The sequence below is a fragment of the Fibroporia radiculosa genome (assembly GCF_000313525.1).
Source record: "Fibroporia radiculosa TFFH 294 genomic supercontigs, scaffold13670, whole genome shotgun sequence".
Classification (NCBI taxonomy): domain Eukaryota; kingdom Fungi; phylum Basidiomycota; class Agaricomycetes; order Polyporales; family Fibroporiaceae; genus Fibroporia; species Fibroporia radiculosa.
The window spans coordinates 55009-70771 of NW_012133484.1; the positions used below are offsets into that span (position 1 = coordinate 55009).

A 15763-nucleotide genomic window follows, 5' to 3' on the forward strand; every position below is an offset into this window, starting at 1 on the left:
GCTTAAAAGCTAAACATTGATTCTCTTCGACTCAAAAATTGACTACATATTACTATCCATATATATAAAGAGCATTTCTTGCAGTGTTCAATCACATGCATGATCCACCCAGTATAACTATGCTTCTATAGTATGCTAAGATTGAAATATGTACCTCTTCAGAGTTAGCCACTCTTTGGTCACAACCTAGCCACCAAGCTAAGCCAAGATACAGCTCTACCACAATGAGTGTAGGGTTAGGGTTAGGTTCAGGTTTTTGGTAGATACCTTGACAAAACCAATATAGATCTAGAAGCTCTCAACCAGTAGGATTTGAAATGCTGATAACATGTTCTATATATTTTCATATTATTTAATAATATGTTTAATAATGACAATGTTGCTAACATTGCAGCAGTTTATGAGTCACTGTATATATGTAGAAAACAGGGTAGAGGGTAAACATGAAACCATGATGAAACATCAGAAGCCAGTGAATGAGACATGAGAATAAAGCATCAGGATTTTTCTTTTGCTTTTTTGCTTTTCAGCACTTTTTTTGACTTTTTGTGTTTTATGGATATCTCAAAAAGAATTTTATAGTACTTGTGCAACATGTCTGTTTTCAATGCTTTTTTTATAGCGAAAAAAATTGAAAAAATACTAAAAGCAGGAAAAGGAACATGTAGGTTTTCCTAATGTGGCAATGGATAGCTCATACCACCAGCCAAGAAAGGAAACCCATCCAATGTCTTCGACCCGCAACCGTTACACAGAGTGTTCTGAGCCCAAGTTCGATAGCAACTCGTAATTGACCAAACCTCATGTCGGACACGGAAGGTGGCCATACACTTGGACTCGACTCTATCTTTCCGGTGCGTTCAGTGTCAACAACCGTGGTCGTTTCCTCACAGTAAACGTTTCTTAGGAACCACCAGCCCCTCCGATTCCCGATCCCACCACTTCTACGTACGTGCGCGAGGAGACTCCAATTAACGGCGAGGGACGGAGCCCTGTAGATGACGAAGATCGATCTTCATCTACGTGGTCTAGCATCAACATTCGCTTGGTTGGATCTCATCCCCTGTGGGGGCACCACTTGTATGTTTTCCTGTCGCCCCAGGTCGGTTTTCCGAGACATCTTGAGCCTTCGAAAGGTGGAATGCATCTCGTGCCTTTGCGACCTATCTAGACGAGCACGCGGAGCTCTACAAATATCGACACGTGCTTGAGCTGGGAGCGGGCGGCGGTCTCCCCGGAATTGTTGCCTGCAAAAACGGCGCACGGACGGTTGGTGAACGTTTTCAGCCTCCTGAAGCTCATGCTCTGATCGTCTGAGATACTCGGGCGCATAAATGGACAGGTCGTCCTGACCGACTACCCCGACGCCGATCTGCTTGAAAATCTGTCGTATAATGTCAAGACGAATACAGTATCAACTTCCGCTTCTAACTTTTGTGTCAAGGTATTCTGCCTGTAGCTTTTTTTTCGTCCATCATCAAGTTTTACACACACCACATAGGGTTATATCTGGGGTCAGCCAGTAGGTCCCCTTTTAGATGCTCTCCCCTCTCCAGCGAAATCCATCGGATTTGATCTGGTGATCATGTCAGATCTCATTTTCAATCATTCGCAGGTGCGTATGCTGTTAGTTCGTTCCCCCGCAGTTCATATATTCATATTCCTCAATAGCACGACGCCTTGCTAAGAGCCTGTGATCACAGCCTTGCCAGGCCACAATACTTGCAAGCCGCTGACTCTTCGGGCCTTACTATGCCCCCTCCATGTCTCTTAGTTTTCTACACCCACCATCGCCCCCATCTCGCACATCGAGACATGGAATTCTTCAGCAAGGCGAGAGCATACGGATGGCACTGCGAAGAGATTCTGACGAGAAAGTTTCCGGTACATCACGACCAGTACACTCGTACATAGGTGTCCTAGGCTAACTTTTTTTTTGTATAGCCAATGTTCCCTGAGGATCCCGGCGACGAAGAAGTTCGTGGTACGGTCCACGGCTGGAAATTGACGCGATGATATGTCTATACGACACTGCGTCCTGTTCGACAGTACAAATTCAACCATACGACGCTGTTAATATTACCTATATGTTCACCTTACGTCATGTCCTTCTCTACAAACCGTCGATCTTATAAAACTTGAGAAATCAGATATGTTCTTTGCCATTTAGATGCTCATAACGTAAAAGTGATCAGGAAGGCACAATGGCCTCAAAGAACCTGAGAACTAGGAAGACGTAGTTCTATAATCAAAATACATGCAATTGTGCTACATCCTGAAGTCATTCATGGCTGATCTGCCAATTTAGTAATAAGTCAAAAGTATTTGTGGTTGTAAACCGGCCTCACATTAATACCGGAGCGTGAGGTAAGTACATCTATAAACGCTCCGAGGACCAGTACCCACAGGGAGCCAAAATGCAGACAAGAACACCCCAGCCGCATCTCGGGAGCACGGAAGTCCACCAGGACCAACGGAAGCCATGAAAGGCGCAGACTCGGAACTAGTTGAAGGACAGGAAGCCGCGAAACTTCGACCAGTCTTGGCACATGAACCATTCCAGATCAGCAAGAATTTTGCATTCACCCCTATGGCCTGCTTTCCACGATGCGACTTGGTGCTCCTAACCGAGCCTGCCGAATCAGTACGGGGGGAAACACAGTAAGGGCGCCCTACGCACCTTGCGACAGTATTTAGCTCTTCCGCACCCCTTGCACTTCATTAATTCTTCGGCCTCGGTGCAGCCTTCATGCCAGCAGGACAGCCTGGACAGCTGTAGTCTGTCACTAGCTGCGAGGATCTCCCTGAGAGAATACGGCAGGATCTGCGCGGCCTGCGTGAGCGCTGCACTTGCTCACGAGTGACTCACATGCGTCCAGGGGCACTTTACCTTGATGTCGGATGTCTCCTCCATCCGAAAGCCGTAAGACCCATCCACGAACGAGTGCCGCAACGGGTACAAGTGGGCCAGTGTGTAGCCTCGCCGGACTGTCCCAGCCTCGACGAGCGGCATGCCCCTGTCGTCATCGTAGAATGCCGCACGCACCACCGTCCTGGCGGCGTCGCGGACATCGACGGTGAGGCGTGAAAAAACATCGAAGTTTACAATCTCGCCGAAGTAGCACCAATGGCGGACGTGGCTCGCGGAGATTCCATTGGGGTCTTCGCGGAGGTATCGCGAGTCCAGATCAAACTCATGTGGACAGTTGAGATAGCTTGGAAATGAAAGACCATTCCTGAGGTCAACAACTGGTGCTCGAGGCATTTGAGATGAGGTTTGCGTTTACGCCTCCGAGGACGTTGACGTGATGACACAAGTATTTGAGGACCAGCGATCTGCCCGCCTTGCTCAAATTGGCAACTCCAGTATTCAGAACACTAGTGCATGCGAATTATGATAAGTGCATCTGTATTTTATGATCCTGAAGGCGAAGCCTGCATAATTGCGCAGTCTGCAGCAATATCGCGAGAACAGGAAACAACGGCCAAACAACCTATACAAGCATAAGCTCTGAGACGGGCCACTCAGAACAGCTCCTCCTCCTCCGGCTTCCAGTTCTTGGCTTGATCCCAATACCCGGAAAGCTTGGAGCCCAATACCTCCTTCGCTGCTGCATCCGTAGGGCAGCTTTTCGGCTTAAAGTTGTTGAACGCCCTATCTCTGAGCTGACCTTCCCAAATCAACCAGCAATGATTGTCCTCCAGCGAGACACTACCATCCGGTTCATCACTCTGCGCAGCAGCTTTCCCTTTCCCTTTGTCGGCTGCGCCATCACCTTCGTCGCCCTCGTCAATTTCTACGTCTTCCCCGCCGCGCTCCCGCGCAGGCTCCGTCCACGCAATCCGATTCAGCATCAACCGCTTGTACTGACGTATAAATTTCGCCGCTCCCTCCACATACACCATGCTGAATGCCGAGTTGAAAATGCAGACGCCAGTCAAACTCATCTGTTCGGCATTCTTCCTCACTTTGAACCTATGAGCCGGGTCTGATAGCGTCTTCACCCTGTGGCACGAGAGATGAGCAGATTAATGGGCTCGACGATAACAAATATACGTACTTAAACACGGCACCATAAATACCCCTCTTCTCTTCCTCAACCTTCTTATTCTCTATCTTCTCTCGGCGTTGGTCGTCGGTGAGCTTCCGTTCGGCATTCATCTTCTCGTGCGCATGTTTGCGCATGGCAACCTCTCGCCGCACTCTTGCTTCGACACGTGTGGGGTCTTGTACGGCGTCCGATGTCAAGACTTTCATTAGATTAGCAAGACGCACTAGTGAATCATACGCGGTTAGCAAGGGCCTGCCATACTGGACATGTGAACAGACCTTTTGGCGCATCTGGAGGAATAAGACCCATCCTTATCCGGTCTCGCTTATCTTGAAGCTCGGCCTGACGTCGCTGCTTCCTCATCTTCTTTTGCTCCTGATCGCACGACCTTCGTGTGAGAATACAGCGCCAAAGAATGAGCTTTATCACCAACCTTCTTCGTCAGTTTCAATGGTTTCATGGCCACCTTATTCTTGTCACCCGGAGCAGGGATCGGAATAGGGTGCTGGACATACATCGTGATTGGTGAGTTTGCGTTTCGGATGTTCATCTCGGATAAGCCAAGGATCAGATCGTCGTATGTCTTGTTTGGAAGAAGGGCCGCATCCCACCACTCTGCTGCAGGCGGAGGCTCTCGCTACAGGATTCGAATAAGTTCTTGGTCGTCTTTGGTCATTCCATCACGCACCCTGATGTTCTTCTCGAGCGTCTCAAATTCGGTGTCCAATCCCGCCTTCTTCGCACTCTCCGCAATCCTTTGCTTCAGCTGCTCCAGCTGCGCCTCTTGCCGCACCTGGTTTGCAATTTGGACGTACTTGCCCTTGGGATTAAACCTGAAGCTTCTACCCACACGCTCTCTTGGAGCGCCCTCGAATCCACTATCGGGTGGTGCGGATGCCCCAGAAGCGTACGGATTCGCCTGTGCCTCTATCGGGGCAATGGGTGTCGGGGGCGGCGGCGGCGTAGGAGCATTGCGTACGTTTGCCTACAGAATAGCCGTTAGAATAGAAATACAGAATCGTAGAGGATGTTCAAACCTTGATGGAAGCAAACTTTGGCTGCATAGGCTTGTACCTATCCTTCTTTGACTGCGGCGCGGGGGTCGAATTGTCCAGAAGCAGCGGGTGAGCTGCCATCTTCAGACCCGCGCCTTGCTGCGCGGGCTCAACAGGACGATTCTTCTTTCCTGCCTGCGGAAGAGTCTGAGGTATTATCAGTATAGTCCTAGAGTTTGCGTAGTTCGGCCACGTACCATGTAAGGGTTGTCTTTTACAGCCAGTTTGCTCTGTGCATCGGCCACTCTGCGTTTAGCCTCTGCAACACGCCGTGCGAGATCATCCGTCCCAGACGGGGACGGGGACGCGGCACGGGGGGAGGGCACGACTGGACTTGCAATAGTGGTGGACGGGGTAGAACTGGGCGTCGACGCCCCCTTCTTCATTGCAGCTATTTTGGCAGCAATCTCTGCTTTCTTCTGGGCTATGAGAGCCTCGGGAGTGAGCTGTCTTGGAAGTCAGTAGGAGCACGCATTGCGCTTCAGGGAGCACGTACGGCTGGGCCAAAACCTGATCCATTCGCAGTCTAAGGGTACAAATCGGTTATAGAACGGATACAAACTTATTGTAAGAGGTCAATTCACCTTGGGATGAGGAGGAATTTACTCACAGCATCGCTAGAGATGGCCAATAGTTAGTTGAATAGCCCCGAGAGCAGCACGCAAGCGCACCTTTTCAACTTCTTCGCCACATTGGTATCCCCATTACCTTCGAATCCTCGCTTCCTATCACTCATAACTCGACTAAGATCCAGGACGCTCGCGGAATAAAGATGGAATGTTCAAGAGCACAGTGTGTGATAGTCGCGGTTCAGAGAGAGAGCGGGTTTGGCGTGATAGGTCGCTGTTTTCTAAATATTTATTTTGATCCGTATGCAAATACTTAGGTATGTAAATAACTCCGGAATGTTCATATTACTTCGTAACGCCTTTCAACGTTCACGGTCAAATATCCCGGCCCATTAGGCGGTGACGGCCAAACGACTCGACTGGCACATCTCACAAAGTTCACACTATGAATGCGTCACTTCGGCGACCGGGTGCGACGAAAGAGGCCCGAAGGATCGTTCTCGCTGTCATAGGTGCACAATCCAAACCGCCGACGGTGCAAGAGATATTCAAGCTTGCTGTACAGCACGAGGCGTCGCACGAGCCCTCAAGCTCGCCCTCTTCTATGGAGGCTACCACCCCTTCTTTCGATCGGAAACCACAGCCTCGATATCCCGACCATGAGATTAAGTCCATGAGGTAAGTATTTACGCTGTATGCCTTGCTGGGATTCCAATGTTTGCTCGCAGGTATCTCAAAACCGTTGTGCTTCCATCCTTATTGCAGACCAAGAATGTGCAGAAAGTTCACAGCGCGGAGGAGCTCACGCCTGAACAGCTAGAGCAAAGGCTGCAGACTATGACACGTTCATCTCGCAAGCAAGCTGCATCTCTTTCGACTACCGTTGACGTCTGGCGATGGCAACTCCGGACGTACAAATATAGTCCGCCTAAACCTAAGACAGAATCTGTTTATGGAACAGAAGTGGGGGTGGGGGCGGATTGGTCTCATCTAAACAAGCGGCGGCAGAGGTCACGATCAATGTCGATAGCAAGGGACGTTGGCTGGCTGGAGGAGCTGGACAAGGCCCGAGAAGAAGGCAGGAAGGCAGCAGATGAGATTGCATCATGACGTTTCACTAGCAATGGTTCTAGAAACGCTTGCATCCCATGTTGGATCGGCTTGTGGTTGCAGTCCGTTCTGAATTCCATTCGACCTCTAATACTCTTGCCGATTCCCAGCAATATTCGACAAGGATAGAGCTCTAACCTCATACATAGACTCAGTCTTCAATACATCGTTTCTAGACAGATCTGAATGCATGCCGGTCGTTCGCGCTTCATCTTGACGAGCCATACTGTACAACACAGCTTACAAGGCCCAAGCTATGTAGGCGTCGTACCCATGAATTATGCTTCAATATGCGGGAGACAATAAACGAACGCGACAAATGATCTACGGAGCTGTGATTGGTACGCATTTTTGCGTAGCGAAATCCTCCCTCGACATCACCAAATTCCCCAATCTTGGGGGTGTATCTCGCGTAATAAACTCGTTTATTGTAGGAAGTTTGTCGCATGCTAGTCGGAGAGCTGTCATAGACTGTTAGATTTGCTAGTGTACAGCAGGGGCATGATATTGATACCTTCTCGCGCAATCTCCTCGCGAATGGGAGCACCCCCAATCTCAAAAATAACGCGACCAGGGGCGACACTGTGATAGAGTACATACTGAGAGACAGACGCAAACGAGAGGAATTAATTGCTCACCGTGTCGCCCAAAACTCGAAGGCTCCCTTCCCTTTACCCATACGTGTCTCATTTCCCTAAGATGCACGGCGTGAGCATTCATGCGAAGGACGAAATGATTGATTACAACTTACTTTAATACAGACAGGGATATCTGGGAACACTCTCATGTAGACCTTCGCGCCTTTAATGGGCTTGATTTTCCTCTTGATCACCTCTTCCGCTGAAGTCAGCTGCTTCGCGGTAAGTCTTCTGCCGTTCTCTTTAATGCGAATGCCATAGTCGCCAAATGCCAGTGTTGTACCCTTGATGGAACCTCCAATTGGAACAGGAACGACCCCCTTGTGTCGCTTGAGGTATTTGACCCGCTTCGGTGCAAGCTGTGATCGAAAGCGAGAGAATGCGAACAAAGGAGCCGCTGGCCTCAGCGCATGCGAGAGAACCGATCCCGGCGACCGACAAACGGCCAGCAGCGAACGAGCGGATGGGAGGGTAAACATACGGACTCGGAGGGCGAATTCGGACCAGAATCAGGATGATATTGCCACATAACAGACGGCGCTTATGCTAGAACCTCATAATACAGCCTAGAAAGCCTAGAATATAAGCGTAACTTTCTGTTCTGAGTGAGCTAGTGTGCAATCTTCAATTTCTCTGTATGTAAATTTCGGCAGCTGTTCGTCTCCTCACCTGAACCTCACCTCCTTCATCTTTGTCCCATTCCTTGAAAGGGCTGATCGCTATGACACCTCGACACCGTTCAACGTCAAATGCTTCCTCAAATATCTCTCACAGTCCCTATGCGCAAAGAACACAATCACCTGCCCAGTCAAAACGACAAATGGGCCTCACACCCGCTGTTTATGAGAATAACATGAAAGTGCTCTTGCGAAGAGAGCCGTCCATTCGATCTATACTCGACCAATTCAGCCACGTATGTGTGTATCATCACAACGGAAGCAAATGGGAAAAGCAGGGTTACGAGGGCAGCATGTTTCTATTTGAAAAGTGCGGATTCATCTCGCCTGGTCGTGTGCATCCTTACTCAACGCAAATAGGCAGACATACCCCCCATATGGCTTCTTCATCCTAAACCGCATGGGAACAGATGATTATATCCGCCCCATTCATCCAGAAGACGACATGGATGTGTTGGGCGACTACTTGATGTATCGATATTATCCAAAATTCACGCAAACACGCATTGCTATGGGTATTCCGTATCCTATACCAGCAGAGCAACGCTCTGCTCTTAATGCCGAGCTACTTAGACAGATGACCCCAGAGGAGGTCGCTGCATCACGTACATCGTCGACAAAGGAGTGGAGGGGCACATCAATCACTATTGGCCTTTGGATGTTTGCGACCGATTCGCGCGAACCATTAAAGGATGTCATGATGCGGTAAGTGTAGCTCCTTTCTTCTGTCACAGAGCAACCATTCAGCGCAGCCCAGATTGCACTCGTATATCAAGCAAGGCAAATCATATCCAGAAGAATTTAGATATGGCCCCGGTAAGCCGCCACCTTCGAATTCACATCTTCGAACGGCCAGCCGGGCATCAGTTTCACGCCGTGCGTCGTTCGTCCTTTACACACTTGCACCACTGACCCCAGGATAATGACCAGAGCTCGACGAATCTGATATCATGCAGACATCGCAAGCAACGTCGTACAGTCCTACCCTGCGCGGTGTCAGTGGAGTACAGACTCATGCTCCTCCGGCCCCGAGCTCTGCGTCTGGATCCGAGTTAGACAAGTTATTCGCGAAGCTGCTGCCTTCGTCGCCCACTCCTGCACCTGCCGAGATGCAGCCCGCTGTATCCAAAACCGTAGACGGTCTCTTCGCTTCTGTAGGAGTCGCTCAGCCTCAACCTGCACCTCGTGGGCTCGCTCTCCTTGACACCATATTCGCCTCGGCATCCACATCGTCCGTGTCTAGCTCCTATGCACTCCCAGCAGTGCAATCATCTTCGCTCTCAAATCGTCTTGAAGAGATCGAGATCGTATCACCAAAGCCTACATCAAGCGCGCTGCCACAAATCCTAAACCAAGACGTTATCTCATCTCTCCTAGGGTTTGGATCAAGCTCGCGTGCCTCTTCAGCTGCACCGAGCTCGTCAGGCTCACGACGCTCAGGGCTGAATCGCTACGAAGGCGATAACGAGTATAGTGAGGGTGAGGTGGCCAGTGGGTCAGACTACTCCGCTTCAAGCACGGTGCTCGATACAGATGCGGATCCCGCTGTTCTTGCGGCGGGGTCTTCTTCCGGCCTTCCCCTATTCGCTGTGCAACCTGCGGCTCCCAACGGCAGCACGATCCGGTCCGGAAAGGATGTACGGAGAGTGGAGGGGGACGTCACTCCCCGTGCGACGATGCGTGGGATTGATCCTTTCTCTCCTAACCTGCAGCCACAGAGAAGCCACCACCTTGCTCCGGTGCCCTCCTTGCGGTCTGCAAACGGAATAGCTCATACTGCTCTGGTTGGACAGATATCAACCACTCCCCTTGCGGAGCCTGTAGGTCGCCCGCGTGTCCTGGTGCCATTCGAGACGGATTCAGACTTGTGGCCGTATCCACGGGCGCCGCTGGACGATCGGACGTCGGATCATAACGACGGCGATGTAGTTGAGCTTGATTTTGCGGACACGCGCGCTCTGAGCGACCCGACGATCTTTTCTCACAGGTTGAAGGAGAAACAGAACAAGGCGAATGGAAAGAAAAAGACACGGCGTGAGCGAGCTGCAGACCGTGAGAATGAGAAAGAAGAAATAGAGCGAGGGTGGGACGACCCCGTTCGCGGCCAGGAATTAAGTGCGGGACCAACATCAAGTGCTGTTCCGCCAGCGGTCATGATGAATGGCAAGGGAAAACAGCCCATGCGCCACGCATCTCCCATGAATGGTCACGCTGTGAACGGTTCGAACGTCCAGCCGGCTGTCGTAAAAGACGCGACCATCTCTGCAATGATCTCACAGCCGGAACGACTTGCTAAGGACATTCCTCGAAACGATTTCGTTCGGGAGTTGTTGACTCTCATACATGTGAGTGATCGTTCTCGATGATATGGACTGCTGTCTTATCTAGATGCAGACAAACAAAGATTTTGTGGACACACTATGGCACGAATACACGGAGCGCATCAACTAATTGGGTACACCGATCCGCATCATCTCATCTCCCTATCAATCTTTGCGAAATCTCTTTGGGCACACAATTACGATGTTGCAATTGAGCGTGTTCCAAGTGCATATATGATGTAGCCTATTGTAGTATTTCTCGTACTGTCATTGATTATGTTGAATTCTGGCTAATCTCATGGCGTTTGAGTTCATTAGTGAGCAGGATATGGTCTGTGCAATTCGTGTTCGAATCTGGATCACATTTGCCAATTTGATCTCGAATTCGTCAAAACGCAAATAAACAGATCCGATTGTGGAGACTTTGCTGATATGCAAGTTGTCTCTTGCGCTCATCCTTTGTATCCAAGTGCGCCTTAGCAATCTGTTTCGTCACGGTCAAGGAGACGTGAGTGAGAGTCTACTTTGCCGCTTGATAAGGCTGACTGGCTGTTGCCTCACTCAGCGGGTATGAACATATTGTACAGGATTGAGAATGGAGGTACTGATGTGCAAATCCTGCCTTGCTCGATTGATGTTTTGTACGTGACGAATGACCATCAAATTCAGCTCCTCGCACGAGCCGTTGGCACGCCTCAAGATGTTCAGGATGACCAGAATGCCGCGTGAAGAGCCGGTCATATTACAGTAGTAATCTCAAAATCAACGTGCCGCCCTTGGGAAAACACAGTGGAGCATGGGTGGCACTGGCTGATGCCAGCACACACCCAGGCTGGTGCCACCCGGGTGTTGCCCCGCTTGCTAGCTGTCTTTCTCCTCGAGTCGGTGGCTGCGCTCTTGGCGATATGATTGGACTCAGACGGTATATTCATTCTCTCAAGGGCGCTGATTGTGACAATGTCGCCCATGCTACTGGTATCAATGAGCGAGCATAAACTGTGCAGAATTTCGTCATCAATTTCGTCGCTGCTATGCTCAATGAGCACAACCTGACACTGGGCAGCCCGGCGGTTCTAGAGCGCCGCAGTACTATCACCAAGCTGCCATCGGCCAAGGGGCCACCAAACTCCATTGTGCTTTCCCAAGGGTGGCACATCGATTTTGAGTTTGCTGGAAGTACGAACGCAGCGCCTGTGTGCATCTGGCATGGTTCATGCGACAGGATTAGGAAAGCTTTCATGGTTGGCTTTCTTTCTAAGCTCTGTATACAAGTGCAGTTGCAGTGTCCGATCCAACATGAGTACTACTGGCAAGTTGCAGCATGCATAATGTGCACACGTGCTAATGTCTTCTTTCGAAGCAGTGACTTGTGTAAGCAGAGTAGTTGTCAAAAAGAGTGCTGCATGGAGAATTGTCATTAATAACCTCATCTATTCAATGCACATATATGTTACAAGTAACAAGGACGAAAGGCATATAAGATATTGTTCGACGCCATACATCCTATTATCCTTCGCTGGCTATGCTTTCCCTGACATCTCGACCAAATGTTCGATGATAATACGCCCTATCTCCAACACATCTTTATGATCGCCAGGACGTACTTTGTTCAACACAATGCGCTCTAATTTGTCCGGATGCCACTTCAAGAACTCTGCTCTGATGCGTTCCTTGACAGTCTTACCATTCATTTCTTCGCGCAAAGGATGAAAGATAAATAACCCGATACGTTCCTCGGTGATATCCGTCAAGTCCTGGACGTCGTCGAGGAAAGGCCAGGGAAATTGATTGAACGACACCAGTTCCGGAAGGGGCACGTTACTCCGAAGACACTTCCATTTTTCTTCATATATCTTGGAGAATTCCTTGACGCGCGAATCGAATGCGGCTTGCTGGTTGCGCGCCTCCTCTTGCAGCCTCCGTAATTCGTTCTCTCGTTGTTGCGCCTCCCGCTGGGCTTCCTGGCGTGCCTTCTCTTGACGCTGTCTTTCCCTCTCGTCGGCCTGCCTCTTCGCTTCTCTCGCTGCTCTACGTTCCTCTTCTAATCGACGTCTGGCGGCCTCCCTGCGTTTCTCTTCCTCACGCCTGGCGGCCTCTCTGAGTTTCTCTTCCTCGCGCTTGGCCTGCTCCCTTGCAATACGCTCCTTGTGTAGCCGGTCGATTTCAGCAACTTCGCGTTGCCTGCGAAGCTCTTCCGCCCGCAGCCTCTCTGCCTCCTTCTGGCGTTCACGTTCCTCGAGCTTCGCATCGCGTTCCGCCCATCGCTTCGCCGACTCTGCCTGGTGTGTGGCATTGCGCTCCATCGCAGCGTCTTGTTCCGCCATGGCGTCGCGAACGCCCTTTTCCAGCCGCTGCCTGCTCATCTCGCGCACGACAATCTTGTCCTCAAGTGAGAGTCGCCCATTGAAGGATATTTCGTCCAAGGGCACATGCGTGTCGCAAAACCAGTGCCCATCATCGCCTTCGACCAAAGCTGGGTCGACGTCGTCAACGAGTTTCACAACCACGGTTTCGTGCCTGCGCAGAGGTTTGCTGATCCGAGCCTTGTTTCTGCGGCGAGTGGGCCCCGCTGCGGACGGTCTATCCTGCCAAGGAGTGCCCATCCATGCGTCTCGCATTCTCGCATTGGATGACGTGAAAATTGACCGATCAAAGGTAGGACGGTCGGACCCCTGTCGTGGCTGGCTAGAACGTGGACTGAAAGGGTCGTGTGGTGTGTTGAACAATCCGGGCTGAGCCTGCCCCGAGGAAGAGTGTTGTCCGGAGTGAAGAGCTGGTGCCCATGTGTTCCTCAGTGGGCCGAAGGGTGACTGTGGCAAATTTCCGTGGAGCTGGGTTAAACGGCCACCGGGGCCCAGAGAATGAGACCACTGTGGTGGTCGGCAATACGGATGAAACATGAGAGCACAGCTCGACTATGGCATAAAGACAAGATTCAAGAAGGGACCGAAGACGAGGATGCTGCAGCAATTCTACAGAAAGCGCCTTCTCGCAAGCTTTCTCTGGAAACGTCTGTACATCAGGAACACGAGCGACGTCTGCATGATATTATGTGCATACCTCTGAAAGGAAAGATATCGGAGATGCGTTATCTAATTTGGAACACCGGATTTTGCTGGTGCTCTTGGCTGGGAGATTGAGGACCAAGATGAACGAGGGACGCTACGATGCTTGCAATTTATCCAGCGGAACGATAGCGGGCGAGGCCGAAGCGTTTGTGACCATCTATACAATGCAATTTTCCAAAGAAGATTCCAGCATGAGGAATCTGCGCGCAAAGCACTCGAGCCATAGTATCCTCCATCCGGTTCCACTACATTGCGCATCGTCAAGTAGCACGCTTGCCCTTGTCCAAGTGGCTTTGCGCCTTCAGAAGAGCCCTTTCCACAGGTCCAACGATGCTAAGCAAAAGATCCGGCTGGCCATAACCACAATCGGGATGGCGGTTCTTGGGACCAGTAGCGCCGTGAGTAGCTGTGGCAGAAAATTGCCAAGGCTCGCCTTGAGGGTGCACAATAACATTATAAGTACGTAACGCATAATGTTGTCATGCCTCCTCAAGGTGGATCAGTATCAAAATTAATTATGAGCGCATCCATCGTTGCGCCACAAACGTGGTCGAACCGAGCGTGGCTTCACTGAATCCAGCATTGAGGGCCACACGAGCGCCTAAACAACGCTTTGTCCTCTCGCTTTGGTGAATGAAGAGCATGAGCCGATGTGGCCCAAGCACTTCGGTATCGCTGGAACACAGCCACAGGTAGGGCAGACAGAATCGTATTTAGCCGACGGCACGAACGAACATAGGACCGTTGCAAGCCTCGCATCGACAGTGTTCGCCCCCTTCCCTGTTGTTTGCCTCTCCGAACTGCAAATCGCTAGAATTAGACTGTACGTGTTGCTCACGCCCACATCACAGACGCATACTGACCTTTGTGTGGCAGAAAAGCATGACGTACAATACGCGATCTGCAGCCCGGAAGAAGAACCTCCGAGCGCAGGGCCGCGCTCGGAGCAGAACGCCTGTTGCTCGAGCTGGCAGTTCCTCGTCGATCCGGCCCGCAGTCGTCGAGACGCGCGAGCGTGCGATCGTAATGCCGACACCCAATTGGCAGGGCTTCCATGTAATCTGGCAATACGGAGACGAAGTCGATACGCCACTCCCACAATTTCCACCACCTCCCCCCGAGTTTGCGCAGGTGCTGGCCTACCTGGCGGAAAAAAACGACGAAGATTCTATGGACGAGGACTCGTCGATGAACGACGACAGCCAGGACAATCAGTCTGTGGCGGAAAGTTGGTATGGCATCACGGGCTCTTTCTCGCCCGGCTCTGGACAGAGGACGGAGACGGAGACGGAAGTCAGTGGCTCCTCTCGTGAGACTACACCGACCGTATTCTCATCCCAGGCAGACGATCATGATCGAGGCGACGTCATAGACAACGCACCTCAAACTGTTGGGCCGCGGCCTCTCCGCCGAAATGTGCAGAGAATTCATATCCCAGCTACGAATGGAAGAAATGCGCCTGTGAACTATCAGCAGCATCCCAAACCACTCAGGCGGGAGGCCACCGAGATCATCTACTCCGGCACGACGGGAATGCCATCCAGTCTCTCGCGGACCGAGTCGACGGTCACCGAGATCGCTGGAGAGATCGAGCTTGAGAAGCTGGCAGATGTGTCCAATGTTCCGGAACAAGTCTTCACATTTGCGCCCAGGGTACTTGATAAAATTGCCATGACTGCCTCGTTACGTCAAAGCCCGAACGGCGGCTGGAAATTGGAGGCCTTTGGGCCGCTTCCTGCGCTCGCCAAGGCAATTATGCTAGCAGTATCTTCTCCAGATACCAGTGAAGGGACTGGAAATGTAGCCACACAGTCGGCACAGTTGGCAAGCACTCCGCGCAGAGAAAATGGGGACAAGACAAGGGCTTTGCAAACGACCCTAGGCCCTGTTCGACGACTCTGATCCATGCTTTTGTTATCTCTTGTATGGCACGCCTACTTTTATGTATATGTACGATCATCGATATGATTATGCTTCGTTGAATACGCAATTGTGCTTCCACAGTGCTCGTTCATGATGCTTCAGGTTGGTGCATATATTCGAGTGTTTACTCGTAAACTGAGGATCTGTCCGAATAATGGCCCCTCATTGGCTGGAGTTGAAGAGACAGCACAAGCGCACAAGTCGTAGCTCCACTCGCTTGTCCGGATTCCGATGGCTGGCGTTTCTGCTTTGTGAGACATCTTTAAGCCACGAGACGATGCGTTTCAGGGTGGATGGATCCAGCCCCCAGCACACGCTTGTCGGTGCGTGCGGAATGTGCGTCGCGCTCG

At 51.0% G+C, this 15763-nt stretch overlaps 8 protein-coding genes across 8 annotated transcripts; 4 read left to right on the plus strand and 4 right to left on the minus strand.

The window, feature by feature from the left end:
- Nucleotides 1–803: 803 nt before the first annotated feature.
- FIBRA_07569 (uncharacterized protein) lies at nucleotides 804–2016 on the plus strand (the record flags this gene model as incomplete). Its single annotated transcript, XM_012329248.1, has 7 exons — nucleotides 804–854; nucleotides 908–1080; nucleotides 1137–1269; nucleotides 1343–1444; nucleotides 1502–1615; nucleotides 1672–1884; nucleotides 1945–2016. The coding sequence occupies 7 exons, from the start codon at nucleotides 804–806 to the stop codon at nucleotides 2014–2016; spliced, it is 858 nt and encodes a 285-aa protein (XP_012184638.1).
- A 572-nt stretch (nucleotides 2017–2588) lies between these two features.
- On the minus strand, nucleotides 2589–3265 carry FIBRA_07570 (uncharacterized protein; the record flags this gene model as incomplete). Its single annotated transcript, XM_012329249.1, has 3 exons — nucleotides 2589–2633; nucleotides 2681–2824; nucleotides 2891–3265. The coding sequence occupies 3 exons, from the start codon at nucleotides 3263–3265 to the stop codon at nucleotides 2589–2591; spliced, it is 564 nt and encodes a 187-aa protein (XP_012184639.1).
- Nucleotides 3266–3525: 260 nt separating this feature from the next.
- On the minus strand, nucleotides 3526–5843 carry FIBRA_07571 (uncharacterized protein; the record flags this gene model as incomplete). The annotated part of the gene is made up of 10 exons (XM_012329250.1): nucleotides 3526–4006; nucleotides 4062–4275; nucleotides 4331–4427; nucleotides 4486–4689; nucleotides 4741–5037; nucleotides 5090–5254; nucleotides 5305–5553; nucleotides 5604–5633; nucleotides 5718–5724; nucleotides 5779–5843. The coding sequence occupies 10 exons, from the start codon at nucleotides 5841–5843 to the stop codon at nucleotides 3526–3528; spliced, it is 1809 nt and encodes a 602-aa protein (XP_012184640.1).
- A 278-nt stretch (nucleotides 5844–6121) lies between these two features.
- Nucleotides 6122–6786, plus strand: FIBRA_07572 (uncharacterized protein; the record flags this gene model as incomplete). Its single annotated transcript, XM_012329251.1, has 2 exons — nucleotides 6122–6354; nucleotides 6405–6786. 2 exons carry the CDS (start codon nucleotides 6122–6124, stop codon nucleotides 6784–6786), a joined length of 615 nt encoding a protein of 204 aa, XP_012184641.1.
- Nucleotides 6787–7110: 324 nt separating this feature from the next.
- On the minus strand, nucleotides 7111–7903 carry FIBRA_07573 (uncharacterized protein; the record flags this gene model as incomplete). Its single annotated transcript, XM_012329252.1, has 4 exons — nucleotides 7111–7247; nucleotides 7301–7368; nucleotides 7425–7480; nucleotides 7538–7903. 4 exons carry the CDS (start codon nucleotides 7901–7903, stop codon nucleotides 7111–7113), a joined length of 627 nt encoding a protein of 208 aa, XP_012184642.1.
- A 242-nt stretch (nucleotides 7904–8145) lies between these two features.
- FIBRA_07574 (uncharacterized protein) lies at nucleotides 8146–10552 on the plus strand (the record flags this gene model as incomplete). Its single annotated transcript, XM_012329253.1, has 5 exons — nucleotides 8146–8411; nucleotides 8462–8795; nucleotides 8854–8977; nucleotides 9032–10446; nucleotides 10496–10552. The coding sequence occupies 5 exons, from the start codon at nucleotides 8146–8148 to the stop codon at nucleotides 10550–10552; spliced, it is 2196 nt and encodes a 731-aa protein (XP_012184643.1).
- A 1390-nt stretch (nucleotides 10553–11942) lies between these two features.
- On the minus strand, nucleotides 11943–13322 carry FIBRA_07575 (uncharacterized protein; the record flags this gene model as incomplete). The annotated part of the gene is made up of 1 exon (XM_012329254.1): nucleotides 11943–13322. One exon carries the CDS (start codon nucleotides 13320–13322, stop codon nucleotides 11943–11945), a length of 1380 nt encoding a protein of 459 aa, XP_012184644.1.
- A 1050-nt stretch (nucleotides 13323–14372) lies between these two features.
- Nucleotides 14373–15392, plus strand: FIBRA_07576 (uncharacterized protein; the record flags this gene model as incomplete). Its single annotated transcript, XM_012329255.1, has 1 exon — nucleotides 14373–15392. The coding sequence occupies one exon, from the start codon at nucleotides 14373–14375 to the stop codon at nucleotides 15390–15392; it is 1020 nt and encodes a 339-aa protein (XP_012184645.1).
- Between the last annotated feature and the right edge of the window lie 371 nt (nucleotides 15393–15763).